General features: G+C 39.1%; 1 protein-coding gene across 2 annotated transcripts in view; it reads left to right on the top strand.

The window, feature by feature from the left end:
* The first annotated feature begins 2,485 nt into the window (after positions 1 to 2,485).
* PRMT3 (protein arginine methyltransferase 3) overlaps positions 2,486 to 15,998 on the top strand; it is a 127,650-nt gene continuing 114,137 nt past the window's right edge. The window contains exons 1-7 of one of the 2 annotated variants that reach the window (XM_032166407.2): positions 2,486 to 2,698; positions 2,941 to 3,076; positions 4,639 to 4,721; positions 7,032 to 7,081; positions 7,712 to 7,814; positions 10,616 to 10,775; positions 12,368 to 12,512. In XM_032166407.2, coding sequence (XP_032022298.1) covers positions 2,671 to 2,698; positions 2,941 to 3,076; positions 4,639 to 4,721; positions 7,032 to 7,081; positions 7,712 to 7,814; positions 10,616 to 10,775; positions 12,368 to 12,512 — 705 coding nt within the window. In that variant the 5' untranslated portion in view covers positions 2,486 to 2,670. The remainder of the gene's footprint in view (positions 2,699 to 2,940; positions 3,077 to 4,638; positions 4,722 to 7,031; positions 7,082 to 7,711; positions 7,815 to 10,615; positions 10,776 to 12,367; positions 12,513 to 15,998) is intronic. The other variant, XM_058446547.1, reaches the window with a different exon arrangement.

Below are 15,998 nucleotides of genomic sequence, written 5' to 3'. Positions count from 1 at the left end.
TTACACAGACAGAAAAAGTTTATGTTGGAAGGATGAAGGGAAAAGTTGGATGGGCCCAGGTAATCAAAAGTGTTCATTAATTCATTCAACAAATGCTTATTCAGTGCCTCTTACGTGCCACTGAGCATATAGGCACTGGGGATGCATCCATGAACAATGACTCCAACTCAAGAGGGCCAGCAGCTATTCTGGCAATGTCCTAGGATGTAAGAAAGCTTCAAAATTAATATTTGGGCTAGATGCGGTCGATCATGCCTGTAATCTGAGGACTTTGGGAAGCCTAGGTGGGCAGATCACTTGAGGTCAAGAGTTCACGACCAGCCTGACCAACATGGTGAAACCCTGTCACTACTAAAAATATAAAAATTAGCCAGGCGTGGTGGTGAGCACCTGTAATCCCAGCTACTAGGGAGGCTGAAACAGGAGAATCGCTTGAACCTGGGAGGTGGAGGTTGCAGTGGGACAAGATCGCACCACTGCACTCCAGCCTGGGCGACCGAGTGAGACTCTGTCTCAAAGATAAACAAAAACAAAAATTAATATGTAATGGATTCTGTCCTCTAGGAATTTACAATTAGGGAGAGAAGTACATTTAGAAGTACATTTACCAATAATATAAGGCATCATTTTTATTCAGTGAATACATTCAGTATCTATTAATACTATGGGCCAGGCCACATATTATGTGCCAGAGAAATGAAAGTAAAGAGACATGGCCCTTACTTACCCTTATTGTTCAGTGCTGTGGGGTATCACCAAAAAAGAAATAAAAAAATCAAGCAAATGGTGGGTGCTAAGAAACTAACAGGATACTCCTGAAATAATGGTGGAAACTATTTTAGAAATGGCCTGAGGAAAGTGTTTCTGGTTGAGACCAAAGGGACCTACCCATTTGTAGAACATTCAATGATTAGCAGTAAATAAAAGGCTTAAGGGTGGGACCCAAGGTGGAGGGTTCCATTGCAAAGAGGCAGGATTATGCAGGGCCTGATAGGCCAATTAGATAAACTCTGCTAGAGCCTGGGGTACTCCCTCCTAAGAAAGAATTCTGGGCCGGGCGGTGGCACAGGGGCAGGTGGATCACCTGAGGTCGGGAGTTCAAGACCAGCCTGACCAACATGGAGAAACCCTGTCTCTACTAAAGATCCAAAATCAGCCAGGCGTGGTGGTGCATGCCTGCAATCCCAGCTACTCGGGAGGCTGAGGCAGGAGAATCGCTTGAACCCGGGAGGTGGAGGTTGCGGTGAGCCGAGATCGTGCCATTGCACTCCAGCCTGGGCAACGAGAGCGAAACTCCGTCTTAAAAAAAAAAAACGTTTTATGGTTTGAATAGATATTAGGAAAGGAAGAAAGGGAAGTGGCATGAGGCAGGCAGGGGAACATTTGTATTCTTCCTCACACAGCAGCCAGAATGTTACTTTCTCAACACATCTGAGAGCATCACTCCCTGGCTTAAATAGTTCAACCATTTTCCATTGTTTAGGACAAAGTTAACACTTATGTCTGAGCACTTTACATGTATTAACTCGTTTTATCCTTACTGTAGTCTTGAGGTTAGTGCAGGTTTTTTGTTTTAAGATGGAGTCTTGCTCTGTTGCCCAGGCTGGAGTGCAGTGGCACAATCTCAGCTCACTACAAGCTCCACCTCCCGGGCTCAAGCAATTCTCCTGCCTCAGCCTCCCAAGTAGCTGGGATTGCAGGCACGTGCCACCACACCTGGTTAATTTTTGTATTTTTAGTAGGGACAGGGTTTCACCATGTTGGCCAGGCTGGTCTCAAACTCCTGACCTCAGGTGATCCGCCCGCCTCAGCCTCCCAAAGTGCTGGTACTATAGATGTGAGCCACCGTGCCCAGCCCAAGTGCAGTTATTATCCTTGTTTTGTATTTGATGAAACTGAGGCAGAGAGAGGTCCAGTAACTTGCCCAAGATCATAGTTACAAAGTGACATGCGTAGGATTCAAACCCAGTAGGCTGCCTCTAGAGTTCGCGTTCTCACTTAACCAAATATTAAAATCCGTTTTGGGGGGTCTGACGCCTATCCGTCCCCGCAGTAGACCCACCCTGGCCCATGCAGTTCGTTCCCTCTCGCCAGCTGCACCTCCTGCAGGACCTGGAAGCCCAGAAACCAGCCGAGCCTCCAGCGTTTGGCCTCCTCTGCCACCAGAGGGCGTTATGGACCGATCGCCCCTCCGCTAACCGTTCAGCCCAGGAAAAAGGGGCGCACAGAGGACAGGATGCCAACAGCAAAACAGCTGCGACGTCACTCCGCCTCGGGGCTCAGAGAGGCGGACCGGGACCTCCCGCTAACGCCTGCCGCAACCCAAGGAGGAGACAAAACTCACTTCCCGGGCTGCAATATTAACCGTCATCAGCGCGCCTCCTCAGCGCGCACTGCGTCAACCCTGCGGCGGGAGGAGGCGGAGCCCCCGCTCTCGCCCCGCCCCCCCACCTCACGTGACCAGCACGGCGCCTCGAGACCGGAAGCGCTTGCGACTCAGCTAGCGCGCTTCGGCGATCCCTGCGGTCTGCGAAGTTCCCGGAGCCCGGTCCCGCCGCGGGCTCGCGCTTGTGCTCGCGCTTGTTCCCGGAGTCGGCGGCCGCTGCGCGCGCTCGTTGCCCAATCCGGTCCCCGCCCCCAGACACGCCGGGCTCTCGGGGCACCACAGCCATGTGCTCGTTAGCGTCAGGCGCTACCGGTGGGTACCCTGGCCTCTCAGCACCCGGCTCGCCCGGCCCCAGGCCGCGCCGCTGTGGGGCTGGTGGAAGACCCTCCGGGACACGGGCGCGGGCGGGGTGGGGGGCTCGCAGGGATCATGAAGGAGGTGCTGAGTGAGGGCCGCGGGCGAACGGGGCGAGGGAGAGCCCATCCTCACCTGCTCCTCGAGCCCCCGGGCCGCACCGGTGTCCGAGGCCGATCTGATTGTTGTGCGTGTGTTAGGCGGCCGGGGCGCTGTGAAGGATGAGGAGGACCTGCCAGAACTGTCGGACAGCGGGGACGAGGCCGCCTGGGAGGATGAGGACGATGCAGATCTCCCCCACGACAAGGAGCAGACCCCCTGCCTGTTCTGTAACAGGTTCGTCCGCCTCAGCGCCTGGCCTCTGCTCTAGGGTGCCCGGGCGCGTGGGGTCTGTGTGCCCAGGCACGCCTTCGGGCAGGAGGCAAGCCAGAGTGGCCTGTCTTTGAATTCTGGAACCACTGGTCTGGGGTGAGGGCTTGTGGAGAAGGAGGACCCTCAGTAGTAGAGAGGGGGAACCGTGAACTGGAAGGCCGGTTGTACTACAAGCTTTTGATTAGTAGTGCATTGAATCTGTGGTTCCCAAATCTTGTCACTTGAGACGCTGAAAACAAAATGATACTGAACTCTGCACCGGAATCCTTCCAAACCAGGGATGGGGTCTAAGAATATTCTTTTTTTATGAGGACAAGATCAGAAGTAACAGTGAAGTTACTAACGAGTTACTAATGAGTAACAAATTTGGCAGCCACCCTGAACTAGATAATCCCTACGGAGCCTTCCAGCTTTACCATGCTAATTCTTTGACCAGTACAGAGCTTCTCAGGTGAAACATTTCTTTATTTGAGCGGTTTACGTAGTCTAAGAAGGAAGTTCACCTTACTTAAGTAGGACTTTTCACTTAGGGAAAAGACTGTAGTATCAATAATTTGCTCAAGGTCACAAAGCTGTGGTGTGCTTATTAACAAACTCATATTCTTGCCACTTAAAATTCTGTCTATTAGTCTTGGGAAGCTTTGGCTCCTGTCCTAGGCCAGTAGGCATGAAAGAGGCCTGGTTGGCATTGGCCAGTGTTATTTTAATACATTTTCTAGTGTTCCCTGTATCTGGGCATGGTGCTGAGTGGTGGTGCGTTAGTGTTCTCATCTGTAGCCCCATTGGGTAGATAGAATGCCTGTATATATTCTAGTTGTCATAAAATATTTATTGAGCACCAGTGGTGCAGTGGCTGTGATAGCCTCCATAAATAGTCCAAATAACCTATCTCGGTAAACATTTGTTGAAAACTAATGCTCCACATGTGTTAGGAATATAGATAAGGTATGCAGCTTCTCTGCTCTGTATTCCTGTCTTTAAGTGGCCTTCAGATTTGCATGTCACATAATAAAGAGGATTGATCCTCACAGTGTCTGTGATGCAAGTACGTTGGGAACACTACAAGATCACTTTTGAAATAAGGCACTTGGGAGTATGCCAGCTGTAAAATTACATTTTATGCTTTATTTCTAAAAGCAGTTTGAGCTGTGCCAGTTCAAAGCCTCTGAAAGCAGAGTTGACACTTAGAGGAGAAAAGAATCTCAAGTAGAGAAATTGTATGACTTGAGAGGAACAGACTCTATCAAAAGGAACTCTCTTAAAAACCTTTTGATAAAATCAGTGATATTTGACAAATTCACTTTGACATTTAAAGAATAATTGGTTTTAGGTGTAAAATGGGACGCAGAAGTACTAATTCTCTTTAAAAGTGCTGGGTTCCCTTCCTTTCAGATACAAGTGTGTTTGTTTTTTCTTAATTGGAAGTAAAACTAGAAACCAGCAGAGTAAAAGATTTCATGTAACAAGAAATCGGTATTTAGACTTCTTGGGGGACTATTCCATGAAGCTGTTGCTTGATTTTTCAGGTTATTCACATCTGCTGAAGAAACATTTTCACACTGTAAGTCTGAGCATCAATTTAATATTGACAGCATGGTTCATAAACATGGTGAGTATTTTTTAGAATAAAGGCAATTTAAGTTGTGAAATTTGGCCAGGCGTGGCAGCTCACGCCTGTAATCCCAGCACTTTGGGAGGCTGAGGTAGGTGGATCACTTTAGGTCGGGAGTTCAAGACCAGCCTGGCCAACATGCTGAAACCCCACCTCTACTAAAATACAAAAGTTATCTGGGTGTGGTGACGCACACCTGTAATAGCAGCTACTCAGAAGACTGAGGCAGGTGAATTGCTTAAACCTGGGAGGCGGAGGTAGCAGTGAGCTGAGATGGCATCACTGCACTCTAGCCTGGGTGACAGAGTGAGACTCTTCTCAAAAAAAAAAAAAAAAAAGTTGTGAAATATAAGTTCAGATTTTATAGTTTTTCAGACCCTTTTCTGTACGAGTTTAATGTGGCGAATCATACAGCAACATTTTGTGGAAATGGAGTTTTTTTGACAAGTGGTCCTTGAGAAAAAGTAAGTCACTCTTCTAGACAAGATTCACTATATTTAAGCTTATATTAGCTTTTCAACTAAAAACAAAAACAGACTTGGCATGTGATTACATTTTTACATTTTATGTGATTACATATTAGATTTAGGGAGAGCAAGTGTAGATGTAGGACTTGAAAAAGGAGGCAGGTCATTTGAAAAAAGTCAGCTCAAAGCATGACATGAACTTCACAGCCTACGAGACTGAGTTTTATACAAAGTTTGGTAGAGACTGGAAAAAGAGTGATGAAGATAAGGTTAATACGCAAAATACTCAGGTGATGTTTCTATTGAAACTTTTATTTAAACACACTTGCCTTACAATTAAGGCCTTCCACTTCTTTAAATGGATATAGAAGAGCTATACTACAATAAAATTAACTAAATAGGCCAGGTGCTATGGCTCAAGCCTGTGATTCCAGCACTTTGAGAGGCCAAGGCGGGTGGATCACAAGGTCAGGAGATTGAGACCGTCCTGGCTAACCCAGTGAAAACCCGACTCTACTAAAAATACAAAAAATTAGTCGGGCATGGTGGCATGTGCCTGTAGTCCCAGCTACTTGGGAGGCTGAGGCAGGAGAATTACTTGAACCCGGGAGGTGGAGGTTGCAGTGAGCTGAGATCATGCCACTGCACTCCAGCCTGGGCGACAGACTGAGACAACGTCTCAAAAAAAAAAAAAAAAAATACAGAATAGGTTTTTTGGTCCCTGTATTTGTTGACTACTAAGAAGGGACATTATTGAAGAATAGCAAATACTAACAGATGTTTCAGTGTCAGATAAATACGTGGTATCACATGTTTATAAATCATAAATTCAACTGCAAGTACTTTTGTAAGGCATAAATGACAGCCTCATTTTTTAATGTTTTTTTTTTGTTTTTGTTTTTGAGACGGAGTCTAGCTCTTGTTGCCCAGGCTGGAGTGCAATGGCACGATCTTGGCTCACCGCAACCTCTGCCTCCTGGGTTCAAGTGATTCTCCTGCCCCAGCCTCCCGAGTAGCTGGGATTATAGGCATGTGCCACCACACTGGCTAATTTTATATTTTTAGTAGAGACAGGGTTTCTCCATGTTGGTCAGGCTGGTCTGGAACTCCCGACCTCAGGTGATCCGCCTGCCTTGGGGCCTCCCAAAGTGCTGGGATTACAGGCATGAGCCACTGTGCCCAGCCTTAATGTTTTTAATGTTGCATTTCTAAAGTATTAGAATCATACTTAAGATAGAATTTTGTTGTTTTTTTTTTTCCTTACCAATATAGGGAGTTTGTATACTATTAAAGCTTTCTCAAAACAGTTTTATGACAAATAATTGGTTGGTTGGATATACTACTGCTTTCCTTTGTTTTAAATGCTGCTTCATTTCTGGAAAGATATGAGAACCAGATAACAAGCCTCATTGGGTTTGCATCATTTAACTTCATGTAAAAGCTAGTATACACCATGTCCTGGCAAAATTATAATTTGATACACACCATAAAAATTAGGGATTTAAAACTTTCAGCTCTGCTATCAATTGCCAAATACTTGGTAAAATGTCGGACCTAATTTTCCAGATTTGTATCGTTCTGACAAAGGAGGAGTAGAATTTTAAAAACCAATTTCCCATCTTTTTAGAAATACTACAAAAACTTTAATTTGTCATCTATGGCTGCTTCTCAAGATATTCAGAAGTATCATTGTATTACTACTTCTAATTCTTAATAAAATTCAAAATATAAGTAGTAATTTAGAGGTCAGAATTATTGTTTAATCAGAGAAGGCTTTATAGAACAGGTCAGTTAAAACTCAGTATGTTAACATAGGTGAATTATCTTTTTCCCCCTTTAGGACTTGAATTTTATGGATACATTAAGCTAATAAATTTTATTAGACTTAAGGTAAGTTGACAGCTTAATTTATAATTTTGTTTAGAAATTAAAGAAATGCTACAGTGACTGTCAGTATACTGATTATTTAAAGGAATATGAAGAACTGCATTAAATTTGGTACTCATCATATTGGGGAATCACGGACATTAGGAGCTAGCACAGCAGAAAGCACCATGTAAATGTCTACCATAACTAACAAATATTGTTTTCACTGCATCTAAGAGATGAATCGGTGTATGTGAAAAAGTAATTCAGTGTCAAATAAAGGGAAATACTGATGGACAGGATCTGTAAAATCAGAAATAATTTCTAATGTGATTTTAAGTATTTTGGTTGCTCTTTTTTATTCTGTTTTTTTCAGATACTTTGTTTTTTTTTTGTCCTGTTTAAATGAATGTTTAATGACATGACAACGCTTTCCCCAAATCCAAACAGTAAAAAAAAGCTCTGCATTGAAACTACTGATTAAGCAATCATCCAGCAAGTTAATGAAATGACAGGCACGTAGACTTTTTAGAGACATACTGATTTTGTGTGATGCAAACATGATTTCCTTTTTGTTTAATTTCTGTAGTTTTTACTAAGGAGATTTTGTGATTCTATGTAATGAAAAAAACATGAGATTAATTTTATATCCAGAATCCTACAGTTGAGTACATGAATTCCATATACAACCCAGTGCCTTGGGAGAAAGAAGAGTATTTGAAGCCAGTATTAGAAGATGACCTTTTACTTCAATTTGGTAAGATGAGCTTAAGTGTATCTACTTTAATTAACATAAGGCCATTTGTTATGGCAAAATGGAGGTAAAGTGTTTTAGGAAAAGACATGCTTTTAAAAATTCTCTAAATGCCTCATCAGGTAGTTGGTTTCAATAGAAAAGTTAAGTTGCTTAAAAACTAATAGTCGGCCAGGTGTGGTGGCTCACACCTGTAATCCCAGCACTTTGGGAGGCTACAGACAGATCATGAGGTCAGGAGATCGAGACCATCCTGGCTAACACAGTGAAACCCCATCTCTACTAAAAATACAAAAAATTAGCCGGGCGTGGTGGCGGGCACCTGTAGTCCCAGCTACTCGGGAGGTTGAGGAAGGAGAATCACTTGAACCTGGGATACAGGTGACAGAGCAAGACTCTGTCTAAAAAAACCAAAAACTCTGTGATCAAAAGATTGTCTGGTTTTGCCTTTAATTGCTTCATGTATTTTGGAGCTCTTATGTGAGGTTTATACACATTTATAATTGTTATATTTTACTGAAAAATTAGTCAGCTTTTGTAGTAATTCTTCTCTGCCTGAAAGTATCCAGGTGATTTGAACATCCTGAGACAAAAGGTAGACGTGAAAGTTCATCTTTCTGAATATGGTTTAGGCCTTTGAATTAGACTGTTCTAGCAAATTGTAGTTAGGAATCTTAATATTTAATACTTAATATTCTCTCTTTTTCAAGTCTCTAAGTTTAATCTTTAATATATAATTACCTGCATATTCTTAACATTAAAAAGTTTTTATTATGACTAATTTTTATTGCAGCAGAAAGCAAAACAAACTGGCCAAACAGTTTGAAGAATTTTGAAATCAAAATACAAAATGAGGTTTGTAGTAGGAAGTAGAAAGTATAATATACCAGCCTTATATAGTTTGGAAATATTTTGTTGTGCTCATTAATTTTTGGTGAATTAGATAGTGAATGATGCAGTTTTTAAACCTCAGTGACTCAATATTCTGCCAGTGATGAGAAGCTAGTGACACCCTGCACTGCTTTTATAACAAGAATTCAACTTAGGCTGTAGTCTCTTATAGTATTATGTATTCGTTAGGCTTAGCTATTTTGTCCTAACTCCAAGGACGTGTCTTCACAACTAAAAAATGAATAGGAATTTTTACGAAGTCACGTTTCTTCCAGTGCTATCCTGAGGGGAGAATGTAATATTTGCGCTACTTACTGCCTTAAGTTGATCCGAAAGTTAGACCAGTAAATGGACATTGATTTTGTGAAATTCACTAACTACATATATTAACTTCTCTTTGCAGAGAAGTGAAATTAAAATTAAATATAATGAAATTAAAATTAAATCAATAATTTAAAAATAATACTAGGAATTAGAATATTTAATAATATCAGCAATAAGACTTTAGTGTATAGATTTCACTCCACCTTGCCCAGGATGAAAAATTATTGAATGTGTAGAATTCTTTACACACTGTCCTTAGGAATGTTTTTTTTTTTCCACCAGTTTTATTCAGGTATAATTGACAAGTGAAAATTGTGTACATTTCAGGTATACAATGTGATGATTTGATATGCATATACATTGTGAAATGATTACCATAACCAAGCTGATTAACATCATCACCTCACATTCCATTTTTTATTTTTGTGGTGAGAACAGTTAAGATCTACTGTCTGCAAATTTCAAGTATACAGTGCAGCATTTTTAACTATAGTCACTTTACCATAGACAGATGTCCAGAACTTACTCATCTTATAGCTGAAAGTGTGTACCCTTTGACCAACATCTCCTCATTTCCACCACCATTCCACTCTCTGCTTCTGTGAGTTTTTTTTTTTAATTCCACACAAAAGTGAGATCACACAGTATTTGTCTGTTTGTGTCTGGCTTATTTTGCTTCACATAATGTCATCCGTGTTCATTCATATTGTCATATATGGCAGGATTTCCCTTAAGCAATATCTGAATTTAATACCTGCTACAATAAGGACACGGGCTAGGAGGTGGCTTTGTGTAATGGCAAGAACGTGGGCTGGGAAGGCAGATTTGGGTTTAAATCTTAGTTCCTCCATAAACAGATATATAACTTTGGGATAGTCACTTAATTTCTCTGAAATTTATTTTTTCCATGCCTAAAATAGGGATAAATACATCTTAACTGTGTTTTGAGAATAAAACAAGATGTAATGATGTACTCGAAAGATACCTGCTGATCAATAAATATTAGGTTTTTTTCTTTCTACTTTTTTCTTCCTGGATTTGGTTGAGTATAATTAATAATATTTAAATATATGTTCAGTTTAGCCAACTAATGAAAAACTTAGACTAACAGCATGCTCTTTGAATTCAAATAGTGTAGATGATAAATATTTATTATTATTTTTAAGACCGAGTCTCACTATATTGCCCAGGTTAGAGTACAGTGGTGCGATCTCAGCTCACTGCAACCTCTGCTTCTGAGGTTCAAGCAATTCTTCTGCCTCAGCCTCCCAGGTAGCTGGGACTAAAGGCCTGCACCACCAGGCCTGGCTAACTTTTTATATTTTTTTTTTTTTAGTAGAGACAAGGTTTCACCAAATTGGCCAGGCTGGTCCTGAACTGTTGGCCTCAAGTGATCTGCCTGCCTTGGCCTTCCAAAGTGCTAGGATTATAGGCGAGAGCCACTGTGCAAAGCCAAGATGATTAATATTCAATTAAAAGTACTTTCACTAATCTTTCTCAATTGGCCACATAGTAGAAACTTAGGGCATATTTATACTTGTTTTATTGTTATAAGATGGCCTGATAATAATGTCCATTTATTTCTTTAGATGTAGAAGATCTTTATGAACCGGTGTCAGTACCCTTCTCATACCCCAATGGACTCAGTGAAAATACATCCGTTGTTGAAAAATTGAAACATATGGAAGCCAGGGCACTGTCTGCTGAAGCCGCATTGGCTAGAGCACGTGAGGATCTGCAAAAAATGAAGTAATTTATCAATCTTGCAAAATTAATTGTTTAGATCTCTAAAATAATACAACCTAATGGCAAAGTAGAATATAGTAGAACATTTCATATACTGGAAAGTACAATGTAGATATTTTATCTTCATACTGTTAAAGATATGTAGCATTTTTGTACATTATGGATATAGTTAATATAAAATGTTACAGTTTTACCTGTTCTGATATGTTCTGACAAATGTCCTCATGAATGTTTTTGTTCTTTATTGCCTTCCTTTCAATTTTCCTGTTTGTAGTTGATTTCTCCATTTTACTTTTTCTATCCTAGTTTTTTAAAGTGGAAGGATTAATCTTTTTGAGGTTTGGGGAAAATACAGGGTTGAAGTTTTTATTTTTAAAGAATCAAAATGTAGGCCGGGTGCGGTGGCTCACACCTGTAATCTCAGCACTTTGGGAGGCCGAGGCAGGTGGATCATGAGGTCAGGAGTTTGAGACCAGCCTGGCCAACATGGTGAAACCCTGTATCTACTAAAAATACAAAAATTAGCCAGGGTGTGGTGGTGCACGCCTGTAATCCCAGCTACTTGGGAGGCTGAGGCAGGAGAATTGCTTGAATCCGGGAAGGGGAGGTTGCAGTGAGCTGAGATCGCACCACTGTACTCCAGCCTGGGCAACAGAGCAAGACTTTGTCAGGGTGGGGTCGGTGGGGGGGAATCAAAGTGTAATTATGGTGTAGTATGAACCCAGAAAACCAGATATATGGTGACAGTTTTTTTCCAGTGAATAAATTAGCATTCTACTGGTGTAGTACTTTTCAAAGTTTAATGTGCATAGGAATCAACTGGGATCGTGTTAAAATATAAATTCTGATTCAGAAGATTGAGAATAGGGCCTGAGATTCTGCATTTCTGACAAGTATACCTCACAGGCCTTCCTGTTGGATTTGTAAGCTGTTTGCTGTTGCCTGAGTACCCATCTGATGGTTTGCCAGATTGAATGTCCAGCAGGAAAGATAGTAGAGCCAATTGTAGTTCCTCTTCCCTGTTTCAGAATTTTTATGCTAGGTAACCAAGTAACCAACACCAACTCTACCTTTTGCCCCTTTGAACTTCTCCCTTTTATATACCTTATAGGTTCCTAATATGTCATGATCTGAGTTTTAGAGCTGGAGTGTGTGGTGCTGGTGTATGTAAATAATTATCTATTTGGGTCTACTTTCTGCTTACATAACACTCCCAAGAAATAATATGGTTTTTATTAATAGAGCTGAAATAAACGACATTGATTCAGTTGCTAAAAAAAGGATTTTAAAACAATAGAAATAATAGAGGATAATAAAAGTAATATGCTTATTTGTTGAGTTGAAAGACATAAGGAGCTATCATCTGCGGTGGGCATTGCTTTTGTGGTTTGTAGAAGGAGTGCATATAATTGTTTTTGAATATTGCCATTTCTTCAGATCCAGCAGGGGGAGCTTTCAGTTGTTCAAGATAGAATGTGATTTAGAAGGCTCATCACACTGTACTCCCTCCTCTTCCCTCTTCCTCAACCTCTAGCCTTTCCTTTATTCATGGTCCAATAAACCTGTCTCAAGGGTATATTTCAAATTGATTACAGACAATTTGCTCAGGATTTTGTGATGCACGCAGATGTCAGAACCTGCTCGTCATCTACTAGTGTCATTGCGGACCTCCAGGAGGATGAGGATGGTGTTTATTTCAGCTCATACGGGCATTATGGGATACATGAAGAAATGCTAAAGGTTAGAAAAGAACACAAATGCTCCAAATGCATACTAAAGGAAAAATAGAACAGGTTCTTTCTTAATATATGTGTACACTATAGGAGACCTCTTTTTTTTGGGTGGGGAGAACTGCTTTTTAAACACCTCTTTGGTGCTTGGTAGCTCATCTTGGGTTGAAAATATTACAAGACTGGGCACGGTGGCACATGCCTGTAATACCAGCACTTTGGGAGCCCGAGGCAGGAGGATTGCTTGAGCCCGGGCCATATAGTGAGACCCTGTCTCTATTTTAAAAAAAAAAAAGGAAAAAAGATTACAGAGGCATCAGTCATTTGTACATTCCATTTAAAATCATTATTAATCTTTTTATGAAATTGCTTTTTCCTTAAAATATTGGAAAAACGACAATTTTAGTCTTCTCAAGGGCAGCTATTAAATAGGAACAATTAGATGGATTAAATTATATATTACCTTTTAATGTGTAAAGGAAATGATTAATTTCAGTGTTTTAAATAGCTATACTGACTTTTGTTTGGGCCAATAATAATTCTTTGATATAAAGTTTAATTACAAATCTCACAATTATTATGGTGTAACTTTTTTACATTTGAAATCATTGACATATAGGAGTATTTCCTGAATTAGTCAAATTAGGTACAGTCGTGCACTGCATACTAGTGTTTCGGTCAGTCAGACTGATGTGATGGTGCTTCCACAAGACTATAATGCCATATTTTTACTGTACCTTTTCTATGTTTAGATATGCTTAGATACACAAATACCATTGTGTTACAGTTGCCTACAGTATTCAGTGACATGCTGTACAGGTTTGTAGCCTAGGAGTAATAGGCTATCTTACAGAGCCTAGGTGTTTAGTAGGCTATATACCATCTCCATTCGTGAAGTATTCTCTATGATGTTCACACAACAACACATTTCTCAGAAGTATCCCTAGCATTAAGCGACATGTGACTGTATTTAAATCTGGCTGTTTTTAATTTTTATAATGGTAATATCCATATAAAATAGAAGTTGATTTCTAGCTATACTTGATAATTATACATTTTATTAAGTATTATAGATTGTAAAATAGGAAGATGTACTTTTTAGTTCAGTGAAATTGAGAATATCTACATAGAGTAAAATAAATATTGGAACGTAAAAATTGAAAGTTTTAGATGTTTATCTCTGAGTTTTAGATGCCACTATTACCTATTCTTAAAACCAACAAACGAAATATCCCTTTCTAAATCCTTCTTCCAGAGATTGTTTTATTTTATGGTTTCCCTGAAGCACAGGCATTTAAGCTAACCAGGGATATTTGATAACATGTATATATTTTGTTGATTCAGTTTTGCTGGATCACAGAAGTTTGGTAGTTGATACTTGTACTTACGTGGGGTCTTTTAAAACATTGTCATGTCATTACTAATTACAAGTCATGGTTGTGCTTTTTGTTGTCACGTGGGTAATGGCATAGCATTATAAATAATAGATATCTTATTATAAGTAATACATTATTTTAAGTCTCAGTGAATTTGTCGAAAAGAAATTGACTTGCTTCATTTTCTTTATTAAAATTAATTTTTTTATGTTTAGAATATTTTCTTTAAAGAAGTTTATCTAGGGCCATGTTTGTCATTTTAAATCACCCCATCAGCTTAAATACCATAAACCTTTCATTCCTTTGGTATGGAAATTGTGTTGGGCTTTTCAGACAGATAGATTAAAGGTCACCGAAACTTTCAGTAGAGTGTTGAGTGTTGTGAGTACAATCATCAGGGAAATTCAGTTTGAGTACTTACCATTTACAAATCTTTATCCTGGACACTTGTATCTATATGTCAGTAACCATAACATTTCACACCTGGTCTGGTACGTTTAACTCCTTTCGATGTACATACTGATTTAAGAAGTTCCAACTTGAAGTTTCCAGTGCCACCTTTTCCCTTGGAGAGAATCACTTAAATATCATTCTGTGTGCCTTAGCTTCCTTTAGTTCTTGTGCAGTGTAATTTCCTCCCCTTGGAAATGATTTGATTAAATGTCTGTAGGACATATGGATAGTTGATTCAAAAAGAGCTGTTTATTCATTTGCATTTTGCCAAGTTACGTGCTGTGGATGAATGTGAAGCATGCCTTATATCACAGCTTTATTTCTTTTTCTTAGAACGATTCTTAGCACACATAAACTATTCAAGGTATATTACCACTAGAATCTTACCTAATTTTTATAAATCATTTAAAATTGGGAAATCATATTTACAGGACATATTTTTATGCTTGGAATTGGCCTTGTTTTTATAGAGTATAATTTGGATTTGTTGTTGCTTGACTTCATGTCTTTTCATGACACTATATTTGGTACATGTTTTAATTATAATTTTAAATAAAAGTAGCTTGTGATCTTATTTTTCTAGATAAGATGAGGATACCTTTTTTGAATTCCAGAGATATAGTTGATAGAGGGATAGACTACATGAACTTTCAAAATTCCTTGCCACTTTATCTTTTTGAAGAAGAGTCATCGTTGCCTAACACTATAAATCCAAAATGCATTGGTCTTCTTTGTTTTAAGAGAAACATTATTCATTCTGTTGTACATTTATCACAGATCATAGTACCATTTAGTAAAGTGAAATTTCAGTAATTTTTCTTTGCTGCGTTCTCTCTATTGTATCTGCACCTGTCTCATGCACTTGGTCCACCTTTATGATCTTGTAAATTAAAAACATACTGTTGCTTGTATATGTAAAATTTATAGTATATAACTTTTTTCTTTACCTTCATTCTTTTTTTTATATTTGTAGGAATAATTTCTTGATACTTTACTAGTCTTAAAATATTATCTTGCTCCTAAGTATTGGAGCAGTAATTTTGTTATTTTATTTTTCTTAGTTTCAAGGTTGATATAAAAAAATTTTTTAAATTTCTGTTTATTGTTGTTTTGTATTGACATGTTAGCCTTTGTTAGAATAAATTTTTAGAAATGGTTATAAAGGCTACTGTTTTATTTACTTGCATTTTCATATTTATTGGATTTTTTTTTCAAAAATTAAGTGACTAAATTGAAGCTCTGCTATATACAAGACACTATGTTTTGTATACTTTGGATTTCATTACACCAGCATGAGCATACAAACAAAAACAGATGAATATATTGTAAGAGCCAGAATGAAAGATTGTAGTTTAGTTGAGCAGCAGTGCATGGCGTTAGGATAGCAGTTGGAATTCTATTGATTAAGTGGAAGTAGTGGTCAGGCAGTATGATTAGTGGGAGTTTTCTGAGTGACTGCATTCCTGACTGATGTTCACCCTGTGTAAATTTTGTTGTTTCTGCAAAAATCACTGGTTATAGTATCAGAAGAGTATAAAATTTGTAAAAGTGTATGAAATGGTATGTTTTGAAAAAAAGTTTTAAAATTAGATAATTAGTTAATATATATACATTTATTTATCTTAGTAATTCTTTTTTTTTTTTTTTTTTTTTTTTTTTTTTTTGAG

Source organism: Hylobates moloch, unplaced genomic scaffold (assembly GCF_009828535.3).
Source record: "Hylobates moloch isolate HMO894 unplaced genomic scaffold, HMol_V3 SCAFFOLD_11, whole genome shotgun sequence".
In the NCBI taxonomy this organism is placed as follows: domain Eukaryota; kingdom Metazoa; phylum Chordata; class Mammalia; order Primates; family Hylobatidae; genus Hylobates; species Hylobates moloch.
This window is presented reverse-complemented; position numbering and strand designations above follow the sequence as displayed.